Source organism: Antedon mediterranea, chromosome 4 (assembly GCF_964355755.1).
Source record: "Antedon mediterranea chromosome 4, ecAntMedi1.1, whole genome shotgun sequence".
Taxonomy (NCBI): Eukaryota; Metazoa; Echinodermata; class Crinoidea; order Comatulida; family Antedonidae; genus Antedon; species Antedon mediterranea.
The window spans coordinates 2,464,118-2,490,457 of record NC_092673.1 but is presented as its reverse complement, the minus strand read 5'-3'; the positions used below and the strand labels follow the sequence as shown (position 1 = coordinate 2,490,457).

At 32.9% G+C, this 26,340-nt stretch overlaps 2 protein-coding genes across 5 annotated transcripts in view; both read left to right on the top strand.

Annotated features, from left to right (window-relative positions):
- The first annotated feature begins 90 nt into the window (after positions 1 to 90).
- On the top strand, positions 91 to 6,627 carry LOC140046208 (4-hydroxyphenylpyruvate dioxygenase-like protein). Its single transcript, XM_072090774.1, has 6 exons — positions 91 to 952; positions 1,083 to 1,246; positions 1,671 to 1,822; positions 3,715 to 3,836; positions 4,127 to 4,294; positions 5,757 to 6,627. Coding segments are annotated over exons 1-6 (1,467 nt in total). The 5' UTR covers positions 91 to 92; the 3' UTR covers positions 5,758 to 6,627.
- Positions 6,628 to 7,659: 1,032 nt separating this feature from the next.
- The window catches only part of LOC140046206 (zinc metalloproteinase-disintegrin-like MTP8), a 43,305-nt gene continuing 24,624 nt past the window's right edge, over positions 7,660 to 26,340 (top strand). For all 4 annotated transcript variants that reach the window (XM_072090771.1, XM_072090772.1, XM_072090773.1 and 1 more), the window contains exons 1-4: positions 7,660 to 8,118; positions 8,689 to 8,801; positions 16,411 to 16,490; positions 22,744 to 22,822. In XM_072090771.1, coding sequence (XP_071946872.1) covers positions 8,040 to 8,118; positions 8,689 to 8,801; positions 16,411 to 16,490; positions 22,744 to 22,822 — 351 coding nt within the window. In that variant the 5' untranslated portion in view covers positions 7,660 to 8,039. The remainder of the gene's footprint in view (positions 8,119 to 8,688; positions 8,802 to 16,410; positions 16,491 to 22,743; positions 22,823 to 26,340) is intronic.

The following is a 26,340-nucleotide window of genomic DNA, read 5'->3' as shown; positions in this document are numbered from 1 at the left end:
ACACTGTGTTCCAATTGGTTGAAAGTTGTCGCCTTTTTTTATAATGAAATACGCCACCAATCGGCTGGGCTCGTCGGCTGCTGGCGAAAAAGATGGCAGCGCGCATAAGATTTCATCATTTTAAGATTTGTACAAAAAATGGATGGAAATTTACACGAAAACTGGTTAATAATCTGCAATTTCAATTATTTGCATTTAAACAAGTGAATGACTGTAATAATTGGGTTCTACGAAACGGTAAAGCTGTGTTTTTAGTCACAGAACATTGTCAGGCCGACCACGTTCTCAACCCCTTTCACCAGGAAGACATTTCGTCGGTTGGACTTTCGGGAAGTTGCAATGTTAGGCCTAGCCTTAGGCCTAGGTTTGACCAATTAGCAAAGCACAAAATAGACTCGGACAGAATTGTAAATACGTCAAATTCTAATGAATTTTCATCAAATAATAATCTAAACAATCTTATTAAGCAAAATAGATTTTACAATTTAGAAAATAATACTGGTAAATTAAATTCAAATGTTCGGATAGAAATAAAAAAGAAGAAAGATAAATGTACTGATAATTACTGTGAAGATGAGCAACAACAAATTGATTCTGTTTACGATGTGTCATTTCATGTAAAAAATGTGGAAGAATCATTTGAGAAAGCTGTATGTGGAGGAGCAGAACCGGTTTGTGAACCTAAAATAATCCAAGACGCGTACGGGGAGGTATCTATAGCCGCTGTTAGATCTTGTGTTGGTGATGTTATACATACACTGTTGAATACCGAAAACTACACGGGTGTCTTTCTGCCTGGGTTTACAGAATGTCTTGATTTAAATAATGATGGGAAAATGGATCAAAATATATATTTTGATCATGTGACATATGTTTGTCCAATAGGCGAAACTGAAAGAGTACTAAAATGGTACGAAAAATGTTTTGGATTGAAACGTCTCAAGATTAACAGGTATATAATTATAATGTTTTTAAATGAATATTGACTACACACTACCGAAATGCATAAATCATAGTTATTGAACAGGTTTTTATAATCAAAACTGCCACTTGAATGATTTCATTTCTAATTTAATTTTCAGTGATGAAGATAAAGATGAAGGTTTTGTAGTACGTGGTAATGACGTGGGAATGAGATTAAAGGCTATGGAATACTGGCGATGTAATTCAACACGTTTCGCAGCAAGTGATGACAACAGTGAACAGCCTACCAATTTTGTCGTTGCAGAAGCATTGCCTGGGCAGGGTAATACTATATTTTTTTCAGAAACGATGGACATAAATGCAGTGGTGCAGTGGTTCACAGAGCCTTTCCTTATACATCCATAGTTCTGGTGGTGGAACAAGTCTTGGATACGCAAAGCCAGACATAAGATCAAAAGACTGTTACGAGTTCCCATCTTGGCAAAGCGAGCTCTGTGTCCTGTTGTCAAATTGGCTTACTCTCAAGCTCTGTCTACATTATCAAACTGACAAATACGATGTGCCCATATATGGACACAATGATGTCATATCACTACCATATTTGGGCACATTCATTTAACTAGTTTGATAGTCTAGACATGACTTTAAATGTAATTTAAAAATAGATGATACAAATATTATTCCAATAGCATTAACTGCTTGGTGTAGAAAGTTCATCATAGATTTCAGATTGACTTCCATTTTAGGTAAAAATCAAATCGCAACTTTCCTAAAAGAACACCGTGGTGCTGGCGTTCAACATATTGGTCTTCACACGCCTGACTTGGTTCACACTGCTAGCTCTTTACGACACTCTGGACTTGAGTTCATTCAGCCACCTGAAGCTTATTACACAGAGGTAAGTTGTCTCTTGTCCCCTTCATCCCTTCCTCATCCTCTCTCTTTTCCCCTTATTAGGTTATATGCATGATATGCATATAACCTCTTGATTCTGTCAAAATCTTTATTTATTTATTTATTCTTTCCTTAGCACTATTTTGTCCGTGCATTATCTTGGCATCAGTTTAATCTATCTAAGTCAAGTTTTCAGAGTATATTCCTCATGGCCAGGAATCGATGTGGTTATATTTTCACGATGCGTAATCAAAAATTACGCGGTCTACGCGCGATTTTACGAAATCACGTTTGTAATCATATCTTCACAAGCATGAATCATAATTAAACAAAATTTGGTACTCATAAATTTCAGGTCATATTTCATCATATGGCAATAAAATTACGTGCGTAGCGCATATAACGCTTGCGTACGCGCGCTTAAAATGTTCAAAATTGTCAAAATTTATTTTCGATGAAATTAGAGTACGTTTCAGGCAATTTTAAGCGTTTAAAAAATTACCATGAGTGCGCAGATTTTTGCACGCGCACTGCGCGTTAAGCGTTAATGCGCACTCTTTTTGCCCGATTTCTGTTTTACAATCTTTCTTTAATAATATCATCATATTTGATTCAGGTTTTAACTCGAAATTGCGTTATACGAGCACGTCAAAAGTGACTGGCTACGCACGTATAAGTTAACAAAATGGTGAAAATATGCTAAATTTTAAAATTAATATATATCGTCAGAATGCAGGGGAACACCTATTTTTTATTTCATTTTCTTGAAGTGTATGTATCATATGTATGATTTATTATCAAATAAAGAGAACAAAAGTTGATTAAGTCATCATTAATTGCATATTAAATTAAAAAAAATAATTTCGACAATCAAACAAATTATGACATTTTCTTAGGCCAAAATAACAAACTCAACATTAACTTTCTTCCTTCAAAAATTCATATATTAAAGTTAAAAGTATGTAGTTTGACAGTGCATCATTTGTATACATTTTAAAGATGTCATCATAGTAAAAAATTATAATTCATTTCGATATGTAATAATCTATTTGCATCAAAGTGGTTACTGCATAGTAAATACACGGAGGAATTTTTCTACAACTTTTAGTCAGTTGTGTACGGCTCGGTGGTCTGTGCTCGTGTCTATGGCATTCAAGGTACCGAGATCGAGTCTCACCTTGGGAAACGAAATAAGATTTTTTTTTTATTATCCGTATTGTTTGTTCAAATTTATTTCTTAGTGTATAGATTATACACATGATTTATAATGAAATCTAGATAAAAATTAACTTATGTCTTTATTATTATGTAACAACAAATGTGGTTTATGACATTATACGCATATGGATCTTTGATCGGATTGTGATACCGGCTATGGTGTTCGCGTTAGCAAGGTCCTATCATATATTATAAATAATTAAAGATTCTGAGAAAATCAATCAATCAATATATCTTTTAAAAATCAATTATCTTTATTTAAATCAATGCATATAACCTATAATTCGTCATAGTGACGAATTAAATCTAGTTCACTTATTTTTGTCCATCTCTTCTTCAATATAGTAGCATCTAGTCTAAAAGCTACACTATCAAACTTTATGTGACAAAAAAATCTTGACACAATGATGTCATATCATTACCATATTTTCCCATATCACCACCATGGGCACATCACACTTTTTTTAGACAGATTAATTCCAGCAAAAGAAGTGTTTGGGTAGAGACTTGACTTTACTAGTACAGTGAGCCAAATACACACTAAAAAAACCAGTGTAAAATAGACATACGTTATTAGATGGTAAAATCCAGACTAGTTTCATAATCACCAGTATAAGAAATACAGTACAGTATGTGAATCTAATAATATAATGTGTATTTGTATAACTGCAAACTTAGGTTGGTAAACTGGATGAAATTATTGAATCTGGTGAAGAGGTTACGACTTTGCAAAAGCATGGAATTCTATTGGATGCTGAAGCAGATGCAATCAAACATGATGACAAGCAAACGAATGACAGGTGATACATGTATAGATATTTGTGAGGCTACTGTATGTATAATTTCACCAGTATCATAGGCAAATTGTGTAATACAGTGTCACATATTATCACATGCTCAATAAACCGTAACATAATACAGGTGTCACATAATTAGCCTATGATACTGGACAAATGATGGCATATGTTTTTATACAGTGCATCAAAACTGTTGAACCTATAGTACTACTAGTTCCAAATCGGTTTACTGTACTGCACAATATTCTATAGAGCTATAAAATAAAAAAAACAACCTTGTTCTTTTTTTACAGGAGATACCTCATGCAGGTTTTCACAAAACCATTGTTTAATGAAGACACATTTTTCTTGGAGTATATCCAACGCCGTGGTGCTACTGGCTTTGGGGCTGGCAATATAACAGCTTTGTGGAGAGCTGTTCAACAATATATGGATCCTCCCTCTACCGATGAACTTAAATAGTATGTGGGTAATAATTGTATTACTAACATTAACATACTAACACCTGTTTGCTGCTGCCATATGATGACGATATCGGTATGGTCAACCATGTGTGTAATAGGCACAGTGCATGCAAATGTAGTGGAGTTGTAGCTTGACGGTTAACGTGCTTGCCTTCCAATCCAAACGTCCAGGGTTCAATCCTGACTGGGTTGTGACACATGACTAGTTCAGCTCCACTCCCTAAGCCTCAAATGAGACTTAGTTTATATTCACAATTATAAATAGTTTATCCATACTAAAGCTGACCTGTCTGTATCTAATGCCTTATTTTCAGCTTTTTAATTCTTGTCCATAGTGTGAACAGCACTGTAATTACAATCATTAGTAATACAGTACTATTTTATTTTTTATCAGAATATATTTATTTTGAATATGATCAGAGAAAGAATATATAATATAAATAGTATATTATTAAAATTTGTTTTCACCCAGTAGCATGTTTTTATAACCATTCAGAAAATTACTTTCTAGTATATTTGAAATAATAAATGACAGAGTCTAAAACTTCAATAATGTTTAAACTTATTTATTTCAGTTCTCTTTCTCTCTCAATTGTCGTTTGTATAGTGCGCAACAACAATAAATTTAATTTAGGTTGTATATTAAGGGAAAACACAGATATGTATGTTCCTAAATTTTAGTAACATTAGCATCACTGTCAGGAAAATTGCAAATAAATAATTTATTACACAGTATAAGAAATTAAGTACAAAAATGCATTTATTTACAAACACAAGCCCTCTTCATAGTTTGCTACTAAATTGTATACATAATGACACAGTTCCTTTTTAATTTTAAATATAATTAAATAACTTAAAATATTGTTCTTACAATACATATTCGGATATCTAAAAGCATGTAACTAAATTTTTTTATCGTCGTGAGGTGGTTTCCCGAAGTGATCGTATAAGGAGGTAAAAATGAAAGTGCCATTTCTTCTTGACCGTCTCACTCATAGATGATAGTCATTTCTAGGATGATTCTTTATCCAAACCTTGGCTCCCTATACTTTTTTACAGGCCATCTCACTCAAGCCTCATACACCTCTATTCAGGGAGAATCCAAACAAGGGGAAATATATGTTTCAACACTAGAGGCAACCTCTATTAAGGCTATACTTTTTGTTGGTGTCTTAAAGATATATTGTCACCCTAAAAATTTGTTTTCCCATTTTTTTTGTTGAATATGCCATTTTAATGTCACGTAATAGTTATTATTTTTGTTTTTTTTACATAAGTGAATAACTTTATTAAAACTGCAAAATGGTCTATTTAAAGTCTGATTTTATTAATCTTCATTTTTTATGTTTTTGGGGGACAATACATCTTTAAGTATAAAGTAGATTTATTGGCAAATTTTTTTCTTCTAAAATTCTGGTAATTGATTGTTGTCCCTCATGGCAGCCTCTTGTTCTTCCAGATCCTGTTGTTTCACTTTATCCTGTGCCTCTTTCTGCATCTGTTCTAGTTTTTCCAACGTGACCGACTTCAGCGGTAACAGTTTCGGTTTGCAGAGCACGGTTGTCGTCATGTCCTCCTGATGAAGCATGCCATGTTTTGGTAGAACTTCGTGGATGACGTTCTTGATTTCAGATGTCATCTTCCGTGCAAGTTGATGCAATTTACACTCATATGCTACAATAATTAACACAATGCAATTAATATTTATACAGGTCTAGCCAGGCCTAGCTAAGTAATACAGTAGTTGTGTTATGCGCGATTTGAACGATTTGCGCAATTTGAAATTGCGCAAAAAAAATCCTTGCGCAATTTGAATTGAAACATGTGTTTCAAATTGCGCAAGCAACGTATTAAATTGCGCAAGTAATCTGCAAATTGCGCAAGGTTTTTCGACAGATTGTGAAATCATGCACACCCATATTTTTATAGTAATTTCTAAGAATGATTCAAAATTAAAGATAAATATCGCATTTCCTTATTTTAGTAGTGCAAATATTGTTATAAGTTAGCATACCGTCGAAGAACCGACGAAGGAAAACGAAGCGGTGGTGTTCCACCAGGCGGGCGCGGCGCGGGCGGCCGGCTATACTACTCTAGCCTAGCTAGGGTCTGGACTATTGATACTGACTAGGTTACATGGCCTAGCTTAAACTAATATTAAAAACTTAAAAAGTGAGTATTAAACATTATCTTCATTGAAATGGTCTTATTTATATAATAAAATACTAAATTTTAAACTCCTCTGCCTAGGCCTAGCCTAGCCATGTATGGGAAAATTTACACTTCGTTTTCAAATTGCGCAAAGGTGTCATATTGCGCAAGAACTATCTTGCGCAATTTACAAATTGTGCAGCGCAATTTAAAATTGCGCAAAGATTTTCTTGCGCAATTTGAAATTGCGCAAGTTGATTGCGCAATTTGAAATTGCGCAAAAAAATCTTTGCGCAATTTAAAATTGCGCAAGAATTCTTTGCGCAATTTCAAATTGCGCAAGGATTTTTTTGCGCAATTTCAAATTGCGCAAATCGTTCAAATCGCGCATAACAGTTGTAATAATAAATAGGCTAAGTGTAAGTTGTTATTAAATCAATGTTAATTATTAGAACTTCCTGGTTAAATAAAATATCTTTATTCTTTCAACCAAGTTAAAGAAAAAGATAACACATAATATTAAATAGACAATCAAAGCACCACAATCTTAAGACATATATTTGTAGTTCTAGGCTAGGCCTTAGGCCGGTCGGGTGTGAACAATGCAACAACAGCGCCTTCGTTAACCATGGCATTATCACCCGCGAGTCATAAATGAATGCTTGAGCCTAGCAAAAAGAACTCTAGTACATTACTTTAAACATATTAGTAACGATAATTTAATCGTTTAAAATAACTATTTGGTCATGTCTAACTTACTTCACAATGTTTAAATTGTATTTATAATTTAAGAAGAATGATATTTAGAGCACTTTTCAGTTGCCAAAATGTTGTTTTGAGTTGTTATGATTTTGTTATTTTGCATAACGCCCTCTATAACTTATGAGGCGCCATTGATGCAATAATTTACTGTTACAGTTTAATATAAACTATTTATTCGTTAAATTTTTACTAACTATTTTTAGTAACCGAATTGAAATATGTTACAAATAACAATATATATTTATTTAAATTAGTTAGTAATGATAAATTGAATAGCTTTTAAAATTACAAGTGAAATTGTGAGCTAGATTGATTAACATGTGCTTCATTTTAGAAATTGACTAACTGTGATATAATGATTAAATATTATTTAATTAGATCTAGGCTAGTATTATTTATTTTTTAGACAAATTACTAACAAACTACATCTTTTTTAATATATTATTTAATATATTGCATGCTGTCTTATTACGACCTTTGCACCTACACAAAAATGTATGACAAAGTTTGGATTTTGAGGGTCTCATGCTCCCCCGTAAGCTTTGTGTATTTCCTTTCTAACATTGCAAAGTAAGGATTTTTTCTGGGAATTAAAATTATATTCCCAATGAATCATCATTATTATTATGATGATTCAATGGGAAATATCAACGAGTAGCACCCCCTCATTTTGCATGTTGTGCATACCGGATGTATCGTTTATCTCAAGGTTTCCGCCCACTAATAAATCAGAGTATGCACAATTGGCGCTCCATATCTGTCATAACAGCATAAATAGAAAGAGTAAAGAGCCGCGACGAGAAAAGGTGGTCAGTTTTTATCTTTTAATATGTACTTACGGTATATAATATTGTTTTTACTCTTGGACATAGGGATTTTTAAAACAATAACTAATGCAATATATACAGGTAAGTTAAACTGATACAACTGAAATTGTTTTTAACGAAAGCAAAACTAGGCTAGGGCCAGGCCTAGGCTAGCCTAACTTAACTAGGGCCTACCATCCATATAATAATAGGGCCAGGCTACCTACTGTCAGTCAGTACTATCTAGCTGCTAGCTAGGATTAGGTAGTGCTGGGGGGTACGGCATATAGGCTATACTACCTAGCAAGACCCTAAAACTACAGACCGGACGGAGAATACCTTTTTTCAAAGGATAGGCCTAGCGTGTGACAACTGGCCCAATTAATTAATTAATTAAAAGAAATGATTTTAAATAAAGTAATTGATAGAATGAATGTTGTTTCCACAGCACAGTAGAGTTTTCAAGCAAGATTAATAAAAAATCATTTATTTTTAATAATAATACTAATACTGCTTTATACCTCATTTTACCCAACAAGAGTAATAATATTCTATCTGCAGTAGGCAATAGTGACCCGGTCAGATGATGGTGAATAAAAGACATGGCATTAATTAATACCACCGGATATAACATTTAAAACATTTTCTTAAATAAAACTATTTTTTTAACAGGAAAACATAGTATAAGTCAACAAGAACAGTTATCAAGAATTAATAATTATGAAATTGTTCAACCATATCGCCTACATGGTAGGGATCGAAGAGATGTTTCGACAATAACAGAGGTAGGTTGAGCAAAGTTTTTAAAATAATAAAGAAATGGTTTTCCCACTGCATAGATAATAATCAAATTAAATAAGAAGAAATTTGAAACAATAAATATTATGTAGAGTAACCTCCTGTTTTACATACTATAAACACCCCTATTCTAGAAACACCCTTTTTTAGGGGACACTTTCTCATGAAATGAACGGAATGGCCAACCCATATTTGTAAGGGTTAACTACTTTATTCCAATAAAACTAAATAATTGTGCAAAACTGTTATATTATAGTATTTCATTATAAAATTATTAAATCCAAAGGCAAATTACTGAAAAAATGACAATGCTATGGGTATCAGTGGCTGGATCTCAATGGAGATACAAAATAAAATAAGCACTGAAAAAATGACAATGCTATGGGTATCAGTGGCTGGATCTCAATGGAGATACAAAATAAAATAAGCACTGAAAAAATGACAATGCTATGGGTATCAGTGGCTGGATCTCAATGGAGATACAAAATAAAATAAGCACTGAAAAAATGACAATGCTGTGGGTATCGGTGGCTGGATCTCAATGGAGATACAAAATAAGCACTGACAAAATGACAATGCTGTGGGTAACTATCAGTGGCTGGATCTCAATGGAGATACAAAATAAAATAAGCACTGAAAAAATGACAATGCTGTGGGTATCAGTGGCTGGATCTCAATGGAGATACAAAATAAGCACTGACAAAATGACAATGCTGTGGCTATCAGTGGCTGGATCTCAATGGATGTACAAAATAAGCACTGACAAAATGACAATGCTGTGGGTAACTATCAGTGGCTGGATCTCAATGGAGATACAAAATAAGCACTGACAAAATGACAATGCTGTGGGTATCAGTGCCTGGATCGCAATGATAGAGCAAAAAGCTAAATCAAAACAATAAAGTAAAACATCCAAAAAAATTAGAATTATATAGAACTATTCAAATATTTATATGTTTCTGGTAGCACACTACCACAGTTTTAAATATTATCTTGGTAGAGTATTGTGTCTATATATTCATTAGATAATACTGTAGGTTGATGTTTCCCATGAGAGGAAGCTCTGAATCATTACTGATAACTTACAACAACAATTTAAAGCTTAGGTAATGATGAATATGTACAGTTAGGATTATCTGATCTGTCTGTAGCAATAGCATTGAGATTAATCTGGGCTACTGTAATAATAGCAGCAATGCTGCTAAGGGCCTAACATTCTAATCATGTTTTAGATTTAATTTAAAAAATATAAAAATGTAGAGTAAATGCCTTTTTTCCCTATTTATCCCCTATTTATCCCATATTTATCTCCTATTTATCCAATATTTATCTCCTATTTATCCTCCTATTCTATTTATCCTCCTATTCTATTTATCCTCTATTCATCCCCTAGTATTTATCCAATATTTATCCCCTATTTATCCCATATACAGTAGTATTTATCCCCTGTTTATCCCATATTCCATATTTATCCCCAATTTATCCCCAATTTATCCCCAATTAATAAAACACTTTTATTTAAAAACAAAATCAATACTAAAACCAAAAGCAGTCATTAACAAAATTAGTTTACAAGTTATTTATAGGTTACTTTTAACATACTGCTGTCTTGTCATTGATGCTAATTGTATCAAAGGATTGCAAAGATCTAACGAATTAAGTTGGCATGCCAACCCACTGGTACTGTAAAAGAATGCATGAAATTCAAAAAGTTATCTGGACATTTATGCAGTAGTTGCCTCTAATAGATAAAAAAATAATAATTTGAAAATTCTTTATCACCAAATAATATTCAGTCCTAAAATAATTTAATTGACATAAATTATTAATTTAAAACAAAAACCAAAAAATCATAAATGTAATTTTATTTTAAACATGATTTCCTGTACCAGCCATGTATTCACTGTATTTGGTAATGTATTGATTTGTGGAATCTGGTAAGAAATGGTGCGGAGGGTGGGATGGGGGATTTTAACAAGCTTTAAACTGTAAATAAGAATATAAAGGTGGATGAGTAGGTACAGTATATTCATTTGTACTCAGAATTTGTACAAATGAAAGTATACTACATTGTCCTTGTTTATTTTATTGAAAATAAAATTGATGATTGGTTGCATGTGTCACTGATTATCATCTTCCTGGTGGTACAAGCTCTAAACAATCCCAACTCTGTTTTCCTTTTATCAAGGTATGCACCGCTTCATTTTGACAAATGCATAACACATTTTAGTTTGATGGTCTATGGGCATAAAGCCATTAAACCTTTAATGGGATTGATGTAGGAAAATGCTATTTTTATAAGTATGTTTCAGCTAATAATAATATGTAAAGAGTGCAATTTAAATGTTCAAATTAATGTTAAACCAATTTACCATACTTTCATGACTAAAAATGCTTGAAAAAAAATAGTAATGTTCAACAAATGTTATCAAAATTATTCTACCACATTCCAATATTCTTATATAAAAAATGGCTTGCCTCAATTTTTTTGGATTGTTTTTAGATATTCCCACTTGTGATTATGCAATACAACACTTTGCGTCGATACGTTGCTGCCTTACATTGCGTTGCATTCTAGTGGAAACCACCTTTAACACATTGACTGCCAAGGCATTTTCCGTAATTTCTGTCCCAGTGCCAAGTCCCGTTTGAGATGATTATATTGAGTGTGAGGGCGCCATATTCAATGCATGAGGGAATAAACACAAACAAACATATGACATTTATTTTTAGATTATCGTTTACGTACATCATTCATAAACTGCCATGCGATAATTCCTGTTCCAATCACCACTGCCAGCGATTCTACATACAATACAAAAGTGCTACGATTTTGACGTAGTATTACGTCTTGGCAAGTAGCGACACGCAATTTTTGACGTACAGTATAAATACGCCGTGGCAGTGAACGTGTTAATAGAGTAGTTACTGTACAGCTAGTATACAGTCAACGTTCCAAAAACCAGACTCTCTGAAAACCGGAAACTCTCTAAACCAAGACTTTTTCTTGAGGTCCAAAATGTCCCAAATAATTTTTACCATTAAAAACAAATTCTGAATACCAGACTTTTCAGAAAACTGGACACATTAATTAGGCCTGTCCAATGGTGTCCGGTATTAGGAGAGTTCACTAGTAAATAGATCAGATAATTAAAGCTAGTACTGTAGTGTATTAGTATACAGCAGTAGATCATGTTTAGCTAACTGTTCAGTAAATTTGAATAACACTTGTGTTACAATACGATGAGTTTATTTCTGATTTGTTGAGCCATGTAATTGAGCTTTTCTGGAAACTGTTCAAGGATAGTTACCAAATTTGAAGCTTTTATAACGCTTTATTATGTTAATTGAATACTTTACAAACCCTTTCATGGATAGAATATTGTGTTAGTTTTTGGCTTTTTGAAAGCTACAGTAGTTGTAAAATATTTTATGGTTCTTTGGCTATTCATGATTTAACGTAAACCTTTTGTGATTTGAATAAATAGTTTACAAAAAGTGTGCAGAATTCTATTATACAATCAAACCTTGCAATACTGTTACCTTTTAATGGGTTTTAAAAAAAATATTATGCCTTTCTGTATGTTTACATTTTATGTGTAGTTGTGCTGTGAATTTGTCTACTTTTGATCAGTCATTTTTAATCTGGTTTCAATCTTTGTAATACAATATTTTCAGATTTGTCTGCTTTTTGTAATTTTTTATACCTGAATAAATAAATAAATAAAATGACATTCAATCAGTTATATTACTTTCTGTTTAGTACTGTACATCTGTACTGTAAATTGTTTTTTTCTTTTCGTTTTGTGATTATTTACAGACATACTAACAAACTAAAACTGTAATAGTTTTTTAATCAGGATATAATAAGTATGCTGCCAGATAACTACCAATTAAAATAGACAATTAGTAATCTTGATTAAAAACAATCAGACAAAGAAGATTGCAGTATAGCAATTAAATTAAAGTCTGTAATTGAGTGATTACAAGTTTATATTGATAACAAATGTATTTAAATTATTGTACAATAATTAAACATGTAGTTTAGCCGTTAGGCCAAATAAAAAAACATACTTGTTAAGCGTCACCGCCCGCTCCTGATTATCCAGCCGCCTCTCTTTTTATTTTTATTTTTTTTTACCGATATACAACGGAAAGTTCAGCGGCCCGGCCCAGCTCCAGAGTAGGGCTCGAAATTCACGCTAGCAAACTAGCATTTTGCTAGTAGATTCTTCATAATTGCTATTTGAAAATTTCAAAACTAGCAAATGTTTGTTAGGCTAATGTAATTTTTGAAAAATACGTACTTTTTAGCTTAGACAACGCTAGCCGCCGATCGCTCTATGTCGACAACGGCAATTTGGTGAAAACAATTGTTTCATTTACACGCCGCCGATTTACGTCAAGGAAACGCGAATAGCACCGTGAATCATGTAATGTGGTAAACAGCAAGCTTTTTCCCCAACACATTAAATCATGTGCATTTAGTACGTCGCTGAGAATTACATCATCAGTCACGTGATTACAGAATACGCGATTATCAACTTAGGGATTTAACGAAATAAATATTTTGCCTACACAGTGGTCGAAGCGCGTTTTTTTATAGGTTCGTAAATAGGAAACACCCCATACATAATGGACTCTACCAATTTTGTTTACGATGATCTCGCGCTCGAGATCGGCACACCACGAGGTCCTGTTGGGCGATGGGTTTCCTTATGCCTGGTTTACCTGTGGAATAATTACATACACTTTTTGCATTTTGGAGTGGAGCTGTGGCTTGGTGGTTATGATGCTTGGCTACCAATCTAAGGGTCCTGGGTTGAAGTCCTGTCATATGTCAGGGTTTTTTCTCATGACAATTTACAACTCCACTCCCAAAGACTTAATAATAAGTCTTTGTTTATGTAGAGCATCTTGTGTATATGTTTGTCTTGTGAAATTTTAAATAGTTTATCCATCCTGTAATTGGCGGGTTACTCGCTGTTGGATGAGTATGAAGTAAAAAAAAAAAATACTGATTTACACAGCAATTGGCAAAGGATTCATCAAAGAAGAATGAATACTTTGAACAAAAATTCACTTAAGAAATGCCGTAAGCTGTTTTCAAACTATAAATCAGCCCACTATTTAGTATTATTGAGACCAAATCATGCTTCTCGCGATAAGGAATTTCCTGGATAGATGAGTCGAGCGAGAGACGGCGGATGGCCGATGAGTGAGGTGGGGGTAGCAGCTTGGACGGATTAGTTAGCCTAGGGCCTACAATTTCGCTTGGTGGCAATTAAATTAATTAATGTTTTAATTACGTCTGGATATAAAGAATACAAAACTCAATTTTGTCATAAGCAATAATATTTCATACATAGTCAATTTTGTTCTGTTTCGCATTTTAAAAGTTTGACGTTTCGTCCTAAAAAAAAGTGGGCCAAAACGTCCACCGCGCAAAAATATACCTCTATAAAAAGTAAAAAAAAAAAAAAAAAACCGTCCCCCCGCCCCTGAAAATTTATGAGGGTGTGACACTTAACAAGTATATTTTTTTATTTGGCCTTAATATTGTCATTTTCATATTAAGGCTAATAATATTATACTATAGTATAATTGAACATTCAAGTATCAAGACATTGATTCCTGAATTTTAATTAGCTATACTGTCCAGAAATTGATTGTGAATATGATTTGTCTTGATCATTTCTTAGGGGGAAAAATTAGGGGTCCCCCCCTCCATTTCTCACGTTCATTCAGAAGGAATACAAAAACAGTTTGTGATTATTTACAATTCATGGTTTTCAATTCTAAAAGGGTTGCCCTTTTGGTTGCAAATATAATTGAAGCCTGTTTGTAAAATGGCAACCTCATTCTCCAGTACTGATCTCAATAATTTGTAGAATAGAGCAGTATTGTTCAAAGTGAAAACCACATCCTCTGTGCGATGTGGGTAATAGGTCATTTTGAAATTCATGTTTCTTTTTCCATCTGTAAATATTTCTCTACAGCCTGAAATGCTTGGAAATAATTATTGTAGTGAAATAATTTCTTGTTAATTGAAATAAAAGTTAAAATTCCTAACCCATATTAGGCCAGTTGCCTAATTGATTCCACGATTCAGCACCGGATGTATTGATATCACTTATTTACAATTCATTAGGTGAACCATGTTTCACATACCATTACGATTCATGTACAGTGTTTATACTGTACCAAGAAATAGTACAATATGAGATCAATTCCTCGGTCCTTATTCTCTTAATATTTAACTGATTTTAATATGAAAAACAGGAATTGTTCACACAAATTTGGTTTCAACACAATGTATGGTTCACTCTAAATGGTTCTGAATATACACAGTTGGTGATCACAGAGTGACAAACACTTTCTTTGTGGTGGCATCTTATCAAGGATTTCTTTTAAACCATTTACAGTAAATCATTTGAGAATTAAAATTAAATATATCCTGTTCGATCTTGTGATTTTGTGACAAATCTAGTTGCAGTTAAGGACCAGGATTAGCAGCACCATGACACTGGACATTCAAGTATTTCAGGAATACCGTAGCGTGACTAGCGTTCAATTCAAGTGTTCTTTAAAAATGCCATTAAAGTTACTAACAGACTTAACGACTTAAAACTGGTAGAGTCATCAGTTCAAAAATGTTATTGAACACACTGTAATAAGAGAAAAATATACCAATGTCTTTTAAAGTTGAAATATTATATTATTACTGTATGTTAAATGTAGTTTTAGAATTATCATATGCTTCTGTATGTGTCTATCTATCTTTGCTGTGGAAAATGGCAGTTTGTATACTGTATTGATGATTAAAACAAATAGTCCAAATTGTTGTACAGCAATTTATTTAGTATTAAATAATTTTCATACCAGTACCTTGTTGTCTACAATTTTCTCTGTCTACACTATCAAACTAGTGTGATGTGCCCAAAGATGGTAGTGATATGCCCAAAGTAGTGATATGCCCAAATATGGTAGTGATATGCCCAAATATGGTAGTGATATGATATCATCATGTCCATATATGGCTACATTACATTTTTTGTCACATAAAATTTGATAGTGTAGACAATGACCTCGTTACCATTTTCGGTTCAACTACTCTTGAATAAGCTGTATGTTATAAGGCTTCAACAAGTTTTTCCACATTATACTGTCTGAACCTGAGGCAGTGTCAAGTAGCATGAACCCAAAGTCAAGAGAATTCTTCCTGTTCAAGTCATTTGTTATAAAAAGTTGAATACTTTCATTAAAAATAACAAACAACTACAAGTATAAAGTTAAAGTGTGGTTCCCACTAGAACGCAACACAATAAGTGTTGTATTGCGTAATCACAAGTGGGAGCCGACGACGCAACAATGCTGCAGACAGACATTGCAGGTTTGATTTCACGCAGGCGGGGGCAAACATAATTATTGGAAGGGCATTTTCTTACGTTTTGTAGGTTTTGTTAAATTGCATCGCTAGTGGGAACCAAGCTTAACTACTGTACTGTAGGTGCAGCATTTTTTACAGGCTGGCAACACTATTTTTTTTAAATATTTAACTAAACATATTATTTGTTTCTTTTATATTTTTCATAGGATGGACATCTAAAATCATCAACATTTATTATTCCAACAACTAATGATAGAGAATTTATTTTGGATGTTAATTTAAATGAGTAAGTACAACTTTATTTTACAATCAAATAAAAAAACGGTATTGCGTGTACGAATTCTATGATGTCCCCGAATAAAAAAGCGTTTTGACCTTGACTGACCTATTATAATGACCTGCTTGGTTGCTCTATTGCAAAGCAAACACAGTTTGGTCACTACACTGATAATCTAAAGATAAATTATTCAACGATAAATATATATATTATTTGAACACTGCAAATTTAGAAATAAATATTGCATGTTTTAAATCTGATTTTGCATCTGCATTCATTTAAAATTAATGTCGTTTAATATTATAACCTACAGTAGTGTACAGATCTCTCTTCTTTGGTGATATTAATTGACAGATTATGAAATATGACTTCAAATTAAACATTAAAATTTACTTTTACATACATCATTTCTGTATCTATTTTCAAAAGTATAATGGCATTATGACCCGGTATGTTGTTTCGCTTGAGCGCTTCGTAGATTGATGAATACATTTATATCAGCTCTGCTGAGTCTGCCACTATAATCAGTATGATGTCATCACAAGTTTAATGAGATTCGGCAGACATTGGGTGTTGGCAGCTCGTCTTTCCAACTATTACTAATATTTAATAAGGTTATAATTGATTAATCTAGATGAATAAATTAATGTATTGTACTGTATGCCTGTAGTTTACTGTAGTAACAGCAATCAGTAAAGCCTCCAAATTTGAGCTGATTTTCTCAAATTTTAATATGTTCTTGCTCAATCGTTTACCTTTCTCATGAGTCGCCACCATTTTCATTTTGATGACATCATCATGCCTAAAATTTGAGTATAGTCAACTCCTCGAAAACTGTTTAGACTAATTAATAGTCCACCTTCTCATTTACATACTTTTGCAACTGAAGGTTTGTTTTCCGAAGTTTAAAAATAGACGTTAACAATGATAACAAATTGCATTGATGACCAATAATAAATAGACCATTCTGTTGTTGAAGAGTTTCTGATTTTCCACTAGGCTGTTATTTAGAAAGTTGATTTTGACCCTGTTATTGTTAATTAAGCCAAAAATCCTGAAGCTGATATGGAACTATTAAGGTTAATTTACACAGAAGATCAGTAACAGTAAGCGGAAAATAAAAATATAGTAGAATCTATGTTATTTCTTATGACCATGTACAGTACACAAAGCGGACAGGCGGTTGAGAAGTGATACAGATTCTACGTGGGATAACAAGCTATGCGGTTTTTAGTTCCGTTACCGCTCTTCTGTGTAAATTGGCCTTTATAGATCAGTTTTAGGCATCTGAGTGAGTTCTAGATGAACTCCCCACCCACCTTCTCTACTGAGTACCTACTGGAAGTCTTTATTGTTTGTTTGTTTTACTGTACTGTTATCCATCAGTTGACTGATAATAGAGCTTTTGTGTGTTTACTTCATATTTATGATATTATTCTTACCTTGACCCGGTGAACGAAGTGTTTATTATGTTTTGATAGTCTATTTTATTATCTGCTGTTATTATTCTATTAATTCCAAGAATTATACTTGAATTCAAATGCGAACATGTCATAAAAACGTCATTATAAACTTTCAATTTCTTTTAAATTTATACAGTGGATAATAACCCCAATTCAGGTTTTGCTTTAACATGAGTTACTTTACATTCTGTAGGCGTGGCCAAGTTGCATTCTGTAGGCGTGGCCAAGTTGCATTCTGTAGGCGTGGCCATGTAGTATTCAAACAAATTACAGGAAAGTTTTGCCTGAATTTACTACAGTAAATATTTTTTTTAAATTTCTTATACTGTACATCCATCCAAACGTTCTCGTTTTAGAATCTCAAAATATTTGAATTTAAAAAAATTTCAATCCTCAGTTTATTTAGATTAGATTAAATACAGGAAGATCAAATGCTTCCGGTTACACACCTTTCTGCCATTGAAAGTTACCTGTACTATATAATATTGAATTAGATTTATTAAAGTATTCAAATATGAACTCTTGAATGTCTTTCACCTACAAAATACCAACCATGTCCAAATCTACAAAAAAAAAAACATTTTTAATTATCTTTGACTAACTGTGTATAATTGGTAGAATCTATGTGACTATCGCTACACTATCTATCTACACTATCAAACCATGGAGAAATAAGTTACATGATCAAACTATAGTGACAATAAAATGAGATGCGCCCATATATGGACATGATGATGTCATATCACTACCATATTTGTGCATGTCACTACCATACTTGGGCACATCACATTTTTTGTCAAACTGGTTTGATAGTGTAGACAGAGCTTAACTGTAGTGTAGTCCACATTAGCACTGTTAGTGTTAAAGTTAAAATTTATCACCTAAAGCTAATACAATTTGTGTTGTATTGCCAGTTTTCATGGTATACTATATCTATGACCCCATTTACACTTACGATTTAGGCCGGCCCTGGGTCGGCAATTGATAAGTGTAAATACTCCAAAAAGTTAGGCCGGCCCTGGGCCGGACGCAGATCTGGGCCACCTCTCCAGGTAGGTTCAGGAGCGGCTTTTACGTTTGGGCCGGCTTACGCAGTGAACCGTGAACAACGTTTGACCTTTTTATGAGGTTGTTGTTATGACGATCCGACATTCTCAGTACATCATACCTTTGTATGACAATTTGTTTCCTTCATCATTTATATAGTTAAATTTATTTTCAGACATCTTCTTTCAATAAAGTATTCCTCCGCTTGTTTCGCATATACATAAAATACAGCCATATTATTATTATATATAAAACAGTGGGGTTCAATTTGTTTTTAATGGGACAAAAAACAACAATACAGTATAAATATAAAACGGTCGGTTTGCGCGTTGAATTGACGATCGAGAGAGAAAAATGTGAACAAACTGTACTTCGTATCCCAGCATGCAATGGTACTTCCGATAAAATTATTTACAACCAGTAATCTGCGTCGCTAGTGTAAACGCTCTGGGGCCGGCCTAAAAGGTAAATATTTGCAACCGGTCCAGGACCGGCTCTGGACCCAAACGTAAGTGTAAATGGGGTCTATATTGCCGTTGAAATTGGATCTCCCAATACCAGGCTCACTGAAAACCCAGAAACTTTCACAGAACCACACTTGAGGTTAAATTCTTTACCATAAAAAACACAATCTGAACCAGAATTGCTGAAAAGCCAGACACATCCTGTCACAGTCAGGCCAGGGGTGTCTGGTATTAGGAGACTTGAACCTGTATTATCATTACAAAACAGACCTTACCAAACAGTAGCAAAATTAGAAATGTCCAGGTGCTTATTAAATTTATATTATCACACGTCATGGCAGACCTATAATTCCTGTGTATAATTTTCTATTTAATATTAAGTGAAAGTGATTTTGATAGGAAAGCTGCTTTCCGTTTATTTCTGCCTCATTTAGTAGGTCACAAGAATTTATCCAACGAATTTCTTCAAATTTTCGAAAATCAATTTTGATTTATTCAAATATTATACATAGGTATGCTCCCACACTACACTGTTACTGGATCACGTCATAAGCCTCACATGACACATTCAGTATTTCGGAATGCTGAAATTTGACATCAAATTAGCCTATTTATGTACTGTACAGCAAACTAAACTATGAATTGACAAATTAACAACCATAATTGCAACTCTAGAAATTAATTTAGATATTACTTTTTTTGTAGGACATTTTATATTACTGTAGTGTATGTTTTATGGGATTTTAAATGGTGTTCTTTAAGCTCTGTCTACACTATCAAACTTTAAAAAAAATGTGATTTGCCCATATATGGACATGATGATGTCATATCACTACCATATTTGGGCATATCACTACCATATTTGGGCACATCACACTTTTTTTGTCAAACTATTTTGATAGTGTAGACAGAGCTATATACAATGAACTTTAACATTCACTTGATTGGATTTTCTTAGATGTCATGTAGGCTTTTCATCATCTATATATATTACCCCAATTTATGATGAGTCAGCAAACCCCACAGCAGGCCTACTCCTACCCATTTCGGTACCATGCGTACCTGGTACTCTTCCTTAAAACCTCTTAAATTTCAACACAGGTGTGCTGTGTAAACACCTCATGGGGTACAGTACATTATTTCGGATTAAGAGGCTTCTACTCAGGAAGTAGATCTTCCGACACCACAAGTCAAGGATTCGTGTATTGTTTGATTGGACGTTTGAATATAAAGATGGAAATATATTGGGTAACAATATCCGAGCATTTTAAAATGCACAATGGTAGAATTTTATGATAGCCGCCTTATAGGGAAATGTAGCATTATTCATACACCATTAAAAACATTGATGAGTCATTCTTCGGTTGAACTCAATCTTATCGTTATCAGAATTGTATAAAAGGAAAAATCATTTTATATTGTTCATTTCGATAACAAACATATATTTTATTTCGGGCAAATAGATAATTAGAAAATTAATTAAAACCCCAAGCCATCCATCCCTTTTTACATACTTAGACAATAGCATTTTGAACTCAATCCTATCGTTATCAGAATTGTATGAAAGGAAAAATGTTATATTGTTATTATTTCGATATTATAACCTATATTTTATATATCGAGCAAATAACAAATTTTAATTTCAACATCCATCTCTTTTGACATAATAAGTAAGACATAGAGAGATTACTAGGTCTCTGCCCATTAACTCAACCGAAATATTAACAGATCTATTCATTAAAAAACGCCTTCTATAAATTTACCTTTATTAATATAATAGTTAATGTTATAATGAAGTTAAAAAATTAAATTAAATCTTTTATTTTAGAATCTCTGGTCCATAGAAAGTAAAATTAGGTATAAATTGAACTGTACTGAATAATTTCTAATATTATAGGCTAAAAACTATACACAATTTTAAGATGAGGAAATCTGTAAGAATGAGGAAAAGCCACCTCAACCAAGATTCAAACAGGAAATCTTCTGCTTGATATGGTACCATTACACCTAGAGCTTTCATGATGGGTTTAAATAAAATGGATTAGATAGGGACTATCTACCACATGCAGCGGCGTATGGAATGGTATACACTACATTAAACAACATCATTAAACAGGCATACTGAAAGAGATTAAAGTTATCCATTATTTAGCATATTTTTTTTATCTTTAAAACTTGCACGTATACAGTGTCAACCGTTAATCTCGGTTAAGGATCTTCAACCTTTATTCTTGGTTAAGGATCTTGAATTGAGGTTTTCAAGTATATTACCTCCGATTACACAACTTTCCTGATATATAGGACGTTATTCTAACACAACATTATTTAATTGAGATTGAGTTTTTCTGCTGAATAATCACACAAAAAAGTCGGTTCTCACAAACAATAAACTATAAATAAATGAATTTCAATAAATATCCATACAAAATATCTATATTTGGGTTGCTATTAATTTCAACCTATTTTAAAAATAAATTAATTATTAAATTTCTATTGTGCTCTTAGTTTCAGCCAAACTATTACTTTCTTTGAGTCATATAACATATTCCAGTTTTTATATTGCTTTGTTTCTCTGTGGAATTATCTCATATTTGTTGAGAGCGTCAGGAAGTCTGTTCCTATAGATAATTTACAGTTACTGTATCTCATAAATATTAACACTGGACCTGCCTACTATAGTTATTGTTGGTATAATTTGATTGCCCATAAGGTTTGCATTATGAATATGAATTCAGTAAATTATGCTAATTTTGTATTGTTGAACTATATTTGAGTGATTCATATTGTTTTTCAATACCAAATCTGTAATTGTTTTCTGTATTATTCATTCATTTTTATCCCAAGATCAAAATAAAAACATTTATACAATATACAATAAGAATGCATTTTAATAATAATCACAAATATGCTTCACTTGTTTCACTTGCATGTGACAAGCAAAAATGAAGGATTTTCTAAAATGTTGTTTTAATTTTAATAATACAAGGGAATGTATATATTCTGTGTAAACAGACCTTATATACAATATTCTGTGTCTGTGATGTGTATAACAGACCTTTTATATATTTTAATAATGTGTACAGTACATCAAAATGTAATCAAAGCCCATAAAATAAAATAATAAAGAATTATAAAATAATGGAATGGGAAAATAAGCACAAGTGCTTTAAAAATTTTGAACAAAAATTATAATTTTAAAGTTGATTCGATTTTAGACAAACAGTTATTGGTCTTAAAAATATACATAGATAAACAAAAATTATATATTTTTAATTTCTTTTTTTATAGAAATCTTTTTCCTGAAAATTATGTTGTAATAAGCTATTTACCGAATGAACAAAGGGTAGTTAATAAGCCACATTCTAAGGTAAGCATTTCATTTGTTTTGTCCTTCATTCATTCAGATCATGAAGATGCAGGTCCAATAATTTGTTTAAAACTACACTATCAAACATTTTTGACAAAAAAGTGTGATATGCCCAAATATGGTAGTGATATGTCCATATATAGGCACATTACATAAAGTTTGATAGTGTAGACAGAGCTTTACCAGGATACAGTAATCAACTAATTCTACTAACTTTCTTAATTGAGGCTACAGTAGTCATCCACCAATGCATTGACTTTCAATTTAGAGGCCATTAAACCATTCTAAACTATGACGCTTTAGTAGTTCGCAACCAATGCTCAATTTAGAGGCCATTTACCATTACCTGCCATTGAAACCCTGGAAGAGGCTGCAAGTAAAGACTTCCTGCCTGATATAATGACTATTGTGTGGTTGGTGAGCTCATCCTCTCAATTTTGACCACATTTACTATTTATATCATGTCCCAATATGTACATACAACTGAAGGACCTACTAAAAGTAAAACTGTATCCAGGTGATTAGAAATAGTAATGTGGACAATGGAACCAGAAAAATCACCTGACTGTGACATAACTCAGAGGCCTGAGGTCTTGGTTTAGTAACCTTAAGTGACCCTCCAACAATGGGGCCTCGAGTGTTTTTGGCCCTTTCAACATATTTTAATGCCTGTTTTTTTCCTCTGGAGACTGCTCCCCCCCCCCCCCTCCCATAAGCTGGTGGGTTTAGCCAGTAAGCACTTATAGCATCGCCACTGCATTCAAATCAGAAAGTGTGATATGGGATCTGTGGAAATCCTCTTGTATGATAGGTATGGATTGGTGGAATGCCGTACCATGCTCAGTGCCCTTTTTTAAAAACTTAGTAATGTGATGAATCAATTGTCAAGCCCTTCTTTAAACATTTTATAGTTTGTTTACAGTACTGTAGCTATGCCAACAGTATTGTCTGCATTGCCTATTCTTTATAGTCTATACAATCAAATGCATTTATGGAAAGGTGCCATAATAATCATACCAATAGTCACTGAACAAAATGCTAAATCATTGATTTGTCAGAAGCAGTCTTATCTATCTAAGCTTTATAGAATAGAGGACAAGATACCACTAGATATTTGAAATGATAAGGGTGCCGTTCAGTAATTGTGCATCCCTACTGATGAAGTGAAATAATAGACAAAATTTGAAAGGAAATGACGCGGCTGCTAGAAAATGAGGTGTTAGATACAATGTTCCCTGGATGTCTCCAGGGAAATAAAGTTGTTTCAGAACAGCTGGCTTGAATTTATAAATCTCTCTTCAAATCTCTAAATTATATCAATACTAGGGCCTGTTCAGACCTACGCAGCACCCAGCATACAACACCATAAGTCTGAATTAACAAAAGATTAGTAGAAGCCACTTCTTAAGACAAGTTTTAATAAAGTATAACCTTTTTACCAAATGAATGGCTAAAAGGTTGTACACTTTAAATTTATAACTATTTCTTAACCTATTTCGACAATTAGACTGAAACATTTTTTCTTTCTTGTCTGTTATGAAATATTGTACAACTACCTGTATTGCTTGTATTATTTGCAACTTTTTGGAAAATGATTATATTTTCAAGGTTATTTTCAAGACTGAAACTTGCAGAGGAATTGTATTAAGCATTGTAATAGATTTAACTGTTACAATTCAATAGACTGTGTTACAGGTTTAACAAACACAAACATCTACACACATTGTAAAGTTTGAATACTGATAGTCTACACATAGTTTTATTATCAACAACTTTTCATCTTCATGTTATGTTATCGTTATTGTTGTAGACTTTCTGTATATATTTTATGTTTTAGATTCAATCACTGGAAACGAATAAAAATGTCAATTGCACAAAAACATGCGGAATTATTTGTTGAACTCTAAAGAGGTCATCCGTGTATGGCCAGCTCATGAGGAAGATGAAAGGAAATAGCTTGTTTCCAATGTGTATACTGTGATTTAAATGCCATGTTTTGGCCTTGATTTTGAAATGTTTGGTTTACCAGGGGAGTCTACAGTAGGCTCATTAAATGCGCTATTTTTACAAAAATTATGGCTTAATAAGAAGAATATACTATTATGAAATCATAATTATTAATTAATGTTTAAGGCAAATTGTTTTCTGCAATTTTGACCTATGTTTATCTCCTTACTACTGTATAGTTTGTTATGGTATACAGTACTACCGACCAGAAAAGTCGTCTTGGATATTTTATGAACAGTTTTTTTTTTTTTCGAAACCAGTTGTTTGTTAATGTCACAAACTGAATATCAAATTGTTTACTCAAAATAAAACTTTCTTATTTGGTGACCCACAAACAGTATTCAAATTTTCGGACCTTTCAGTGACCTTTTGCAGTGATGTCAAGTTAAAACCATGATTGCGTTGCAGCTAAATATTGCTTCTTGGAAACTGTTTCTCCTTCTCTTCTTTCCGGTTTTAACCATCGAAATAAGATTATAAAAAGGACCCATTTTCAAATATCATTCCTTCTTATAATCATTATACGAATCGAAACCAGAAGAAATGTTTTCATTATCATTCTTTCTTGCTAAATACAAACAGGCCCTTACACTCCTTACAGTATTCTCTGTTTACTTTAAATATTGAAACTCCCAAATCACCATGGAAACAGGTTGCAACTATTTACATTGATTATTGATTGGCTAATGTATTACATCATCAAGCAGACTTCTGTGAAAGAATTCAGAATTCTTTCTTCAAAGTAACTGATCGTTGAATAATAAATGATTTATTAAATAAAAATTAATGGTTATATTGTGATCATGAAATTAAGTATGGTGTTATTTGTCAAGGTTATTTCCGTAATATAATTTTGTTAATTTAACCTACTTCTTATATGTCGTGAAATTGATTTTATAAGGAAAAGAAATCATTTCACTATTTAATTAGAATCCTAAAAATTTGTATCTATGATTCTATATATTTATTTATTTATTTTTTTTTTTTTACTGTTTTACTGCTCGTCTATGTAAATTGGCCTTCAAGCTGCTACACCCACCTCTCTCCTCCTTATCCCTCCCCCACCCAACCCCTCCCTAAAGCTTGGTTCCCACTAGAACGTAACGCAAGGACGTAAACGCAACGCAAGCGTTTTAACCAATGACAAGCGAAGTTATAGAAAGTTAGCAATCACAAGCGAATAAGCCATCGCTTGTGATTGGTCAATTCACTTGCGTTGCGTTACGTCCTTGCGTTGCGTCGCTAGTGGGAACCACGCTTAAACAATAAGGTATGTAAAATGAACATAATTTAGTGCTATTAATATTAGTATTACAGTAGTTCATAATAAAATTATGGTAATAGAATTTAATATTAAATTTGATGACTTAGACCCTGAGGAACCAAAAGGAAAACATGACAGGAAGCGTAATGAGGAGTTATGAGTAGATCTTAAAAAAGAACAACCAAAAAAATGATTGATACTTGCTATTATGTGGTTTATTGCATACATACTGTACTGTAGCAACCCT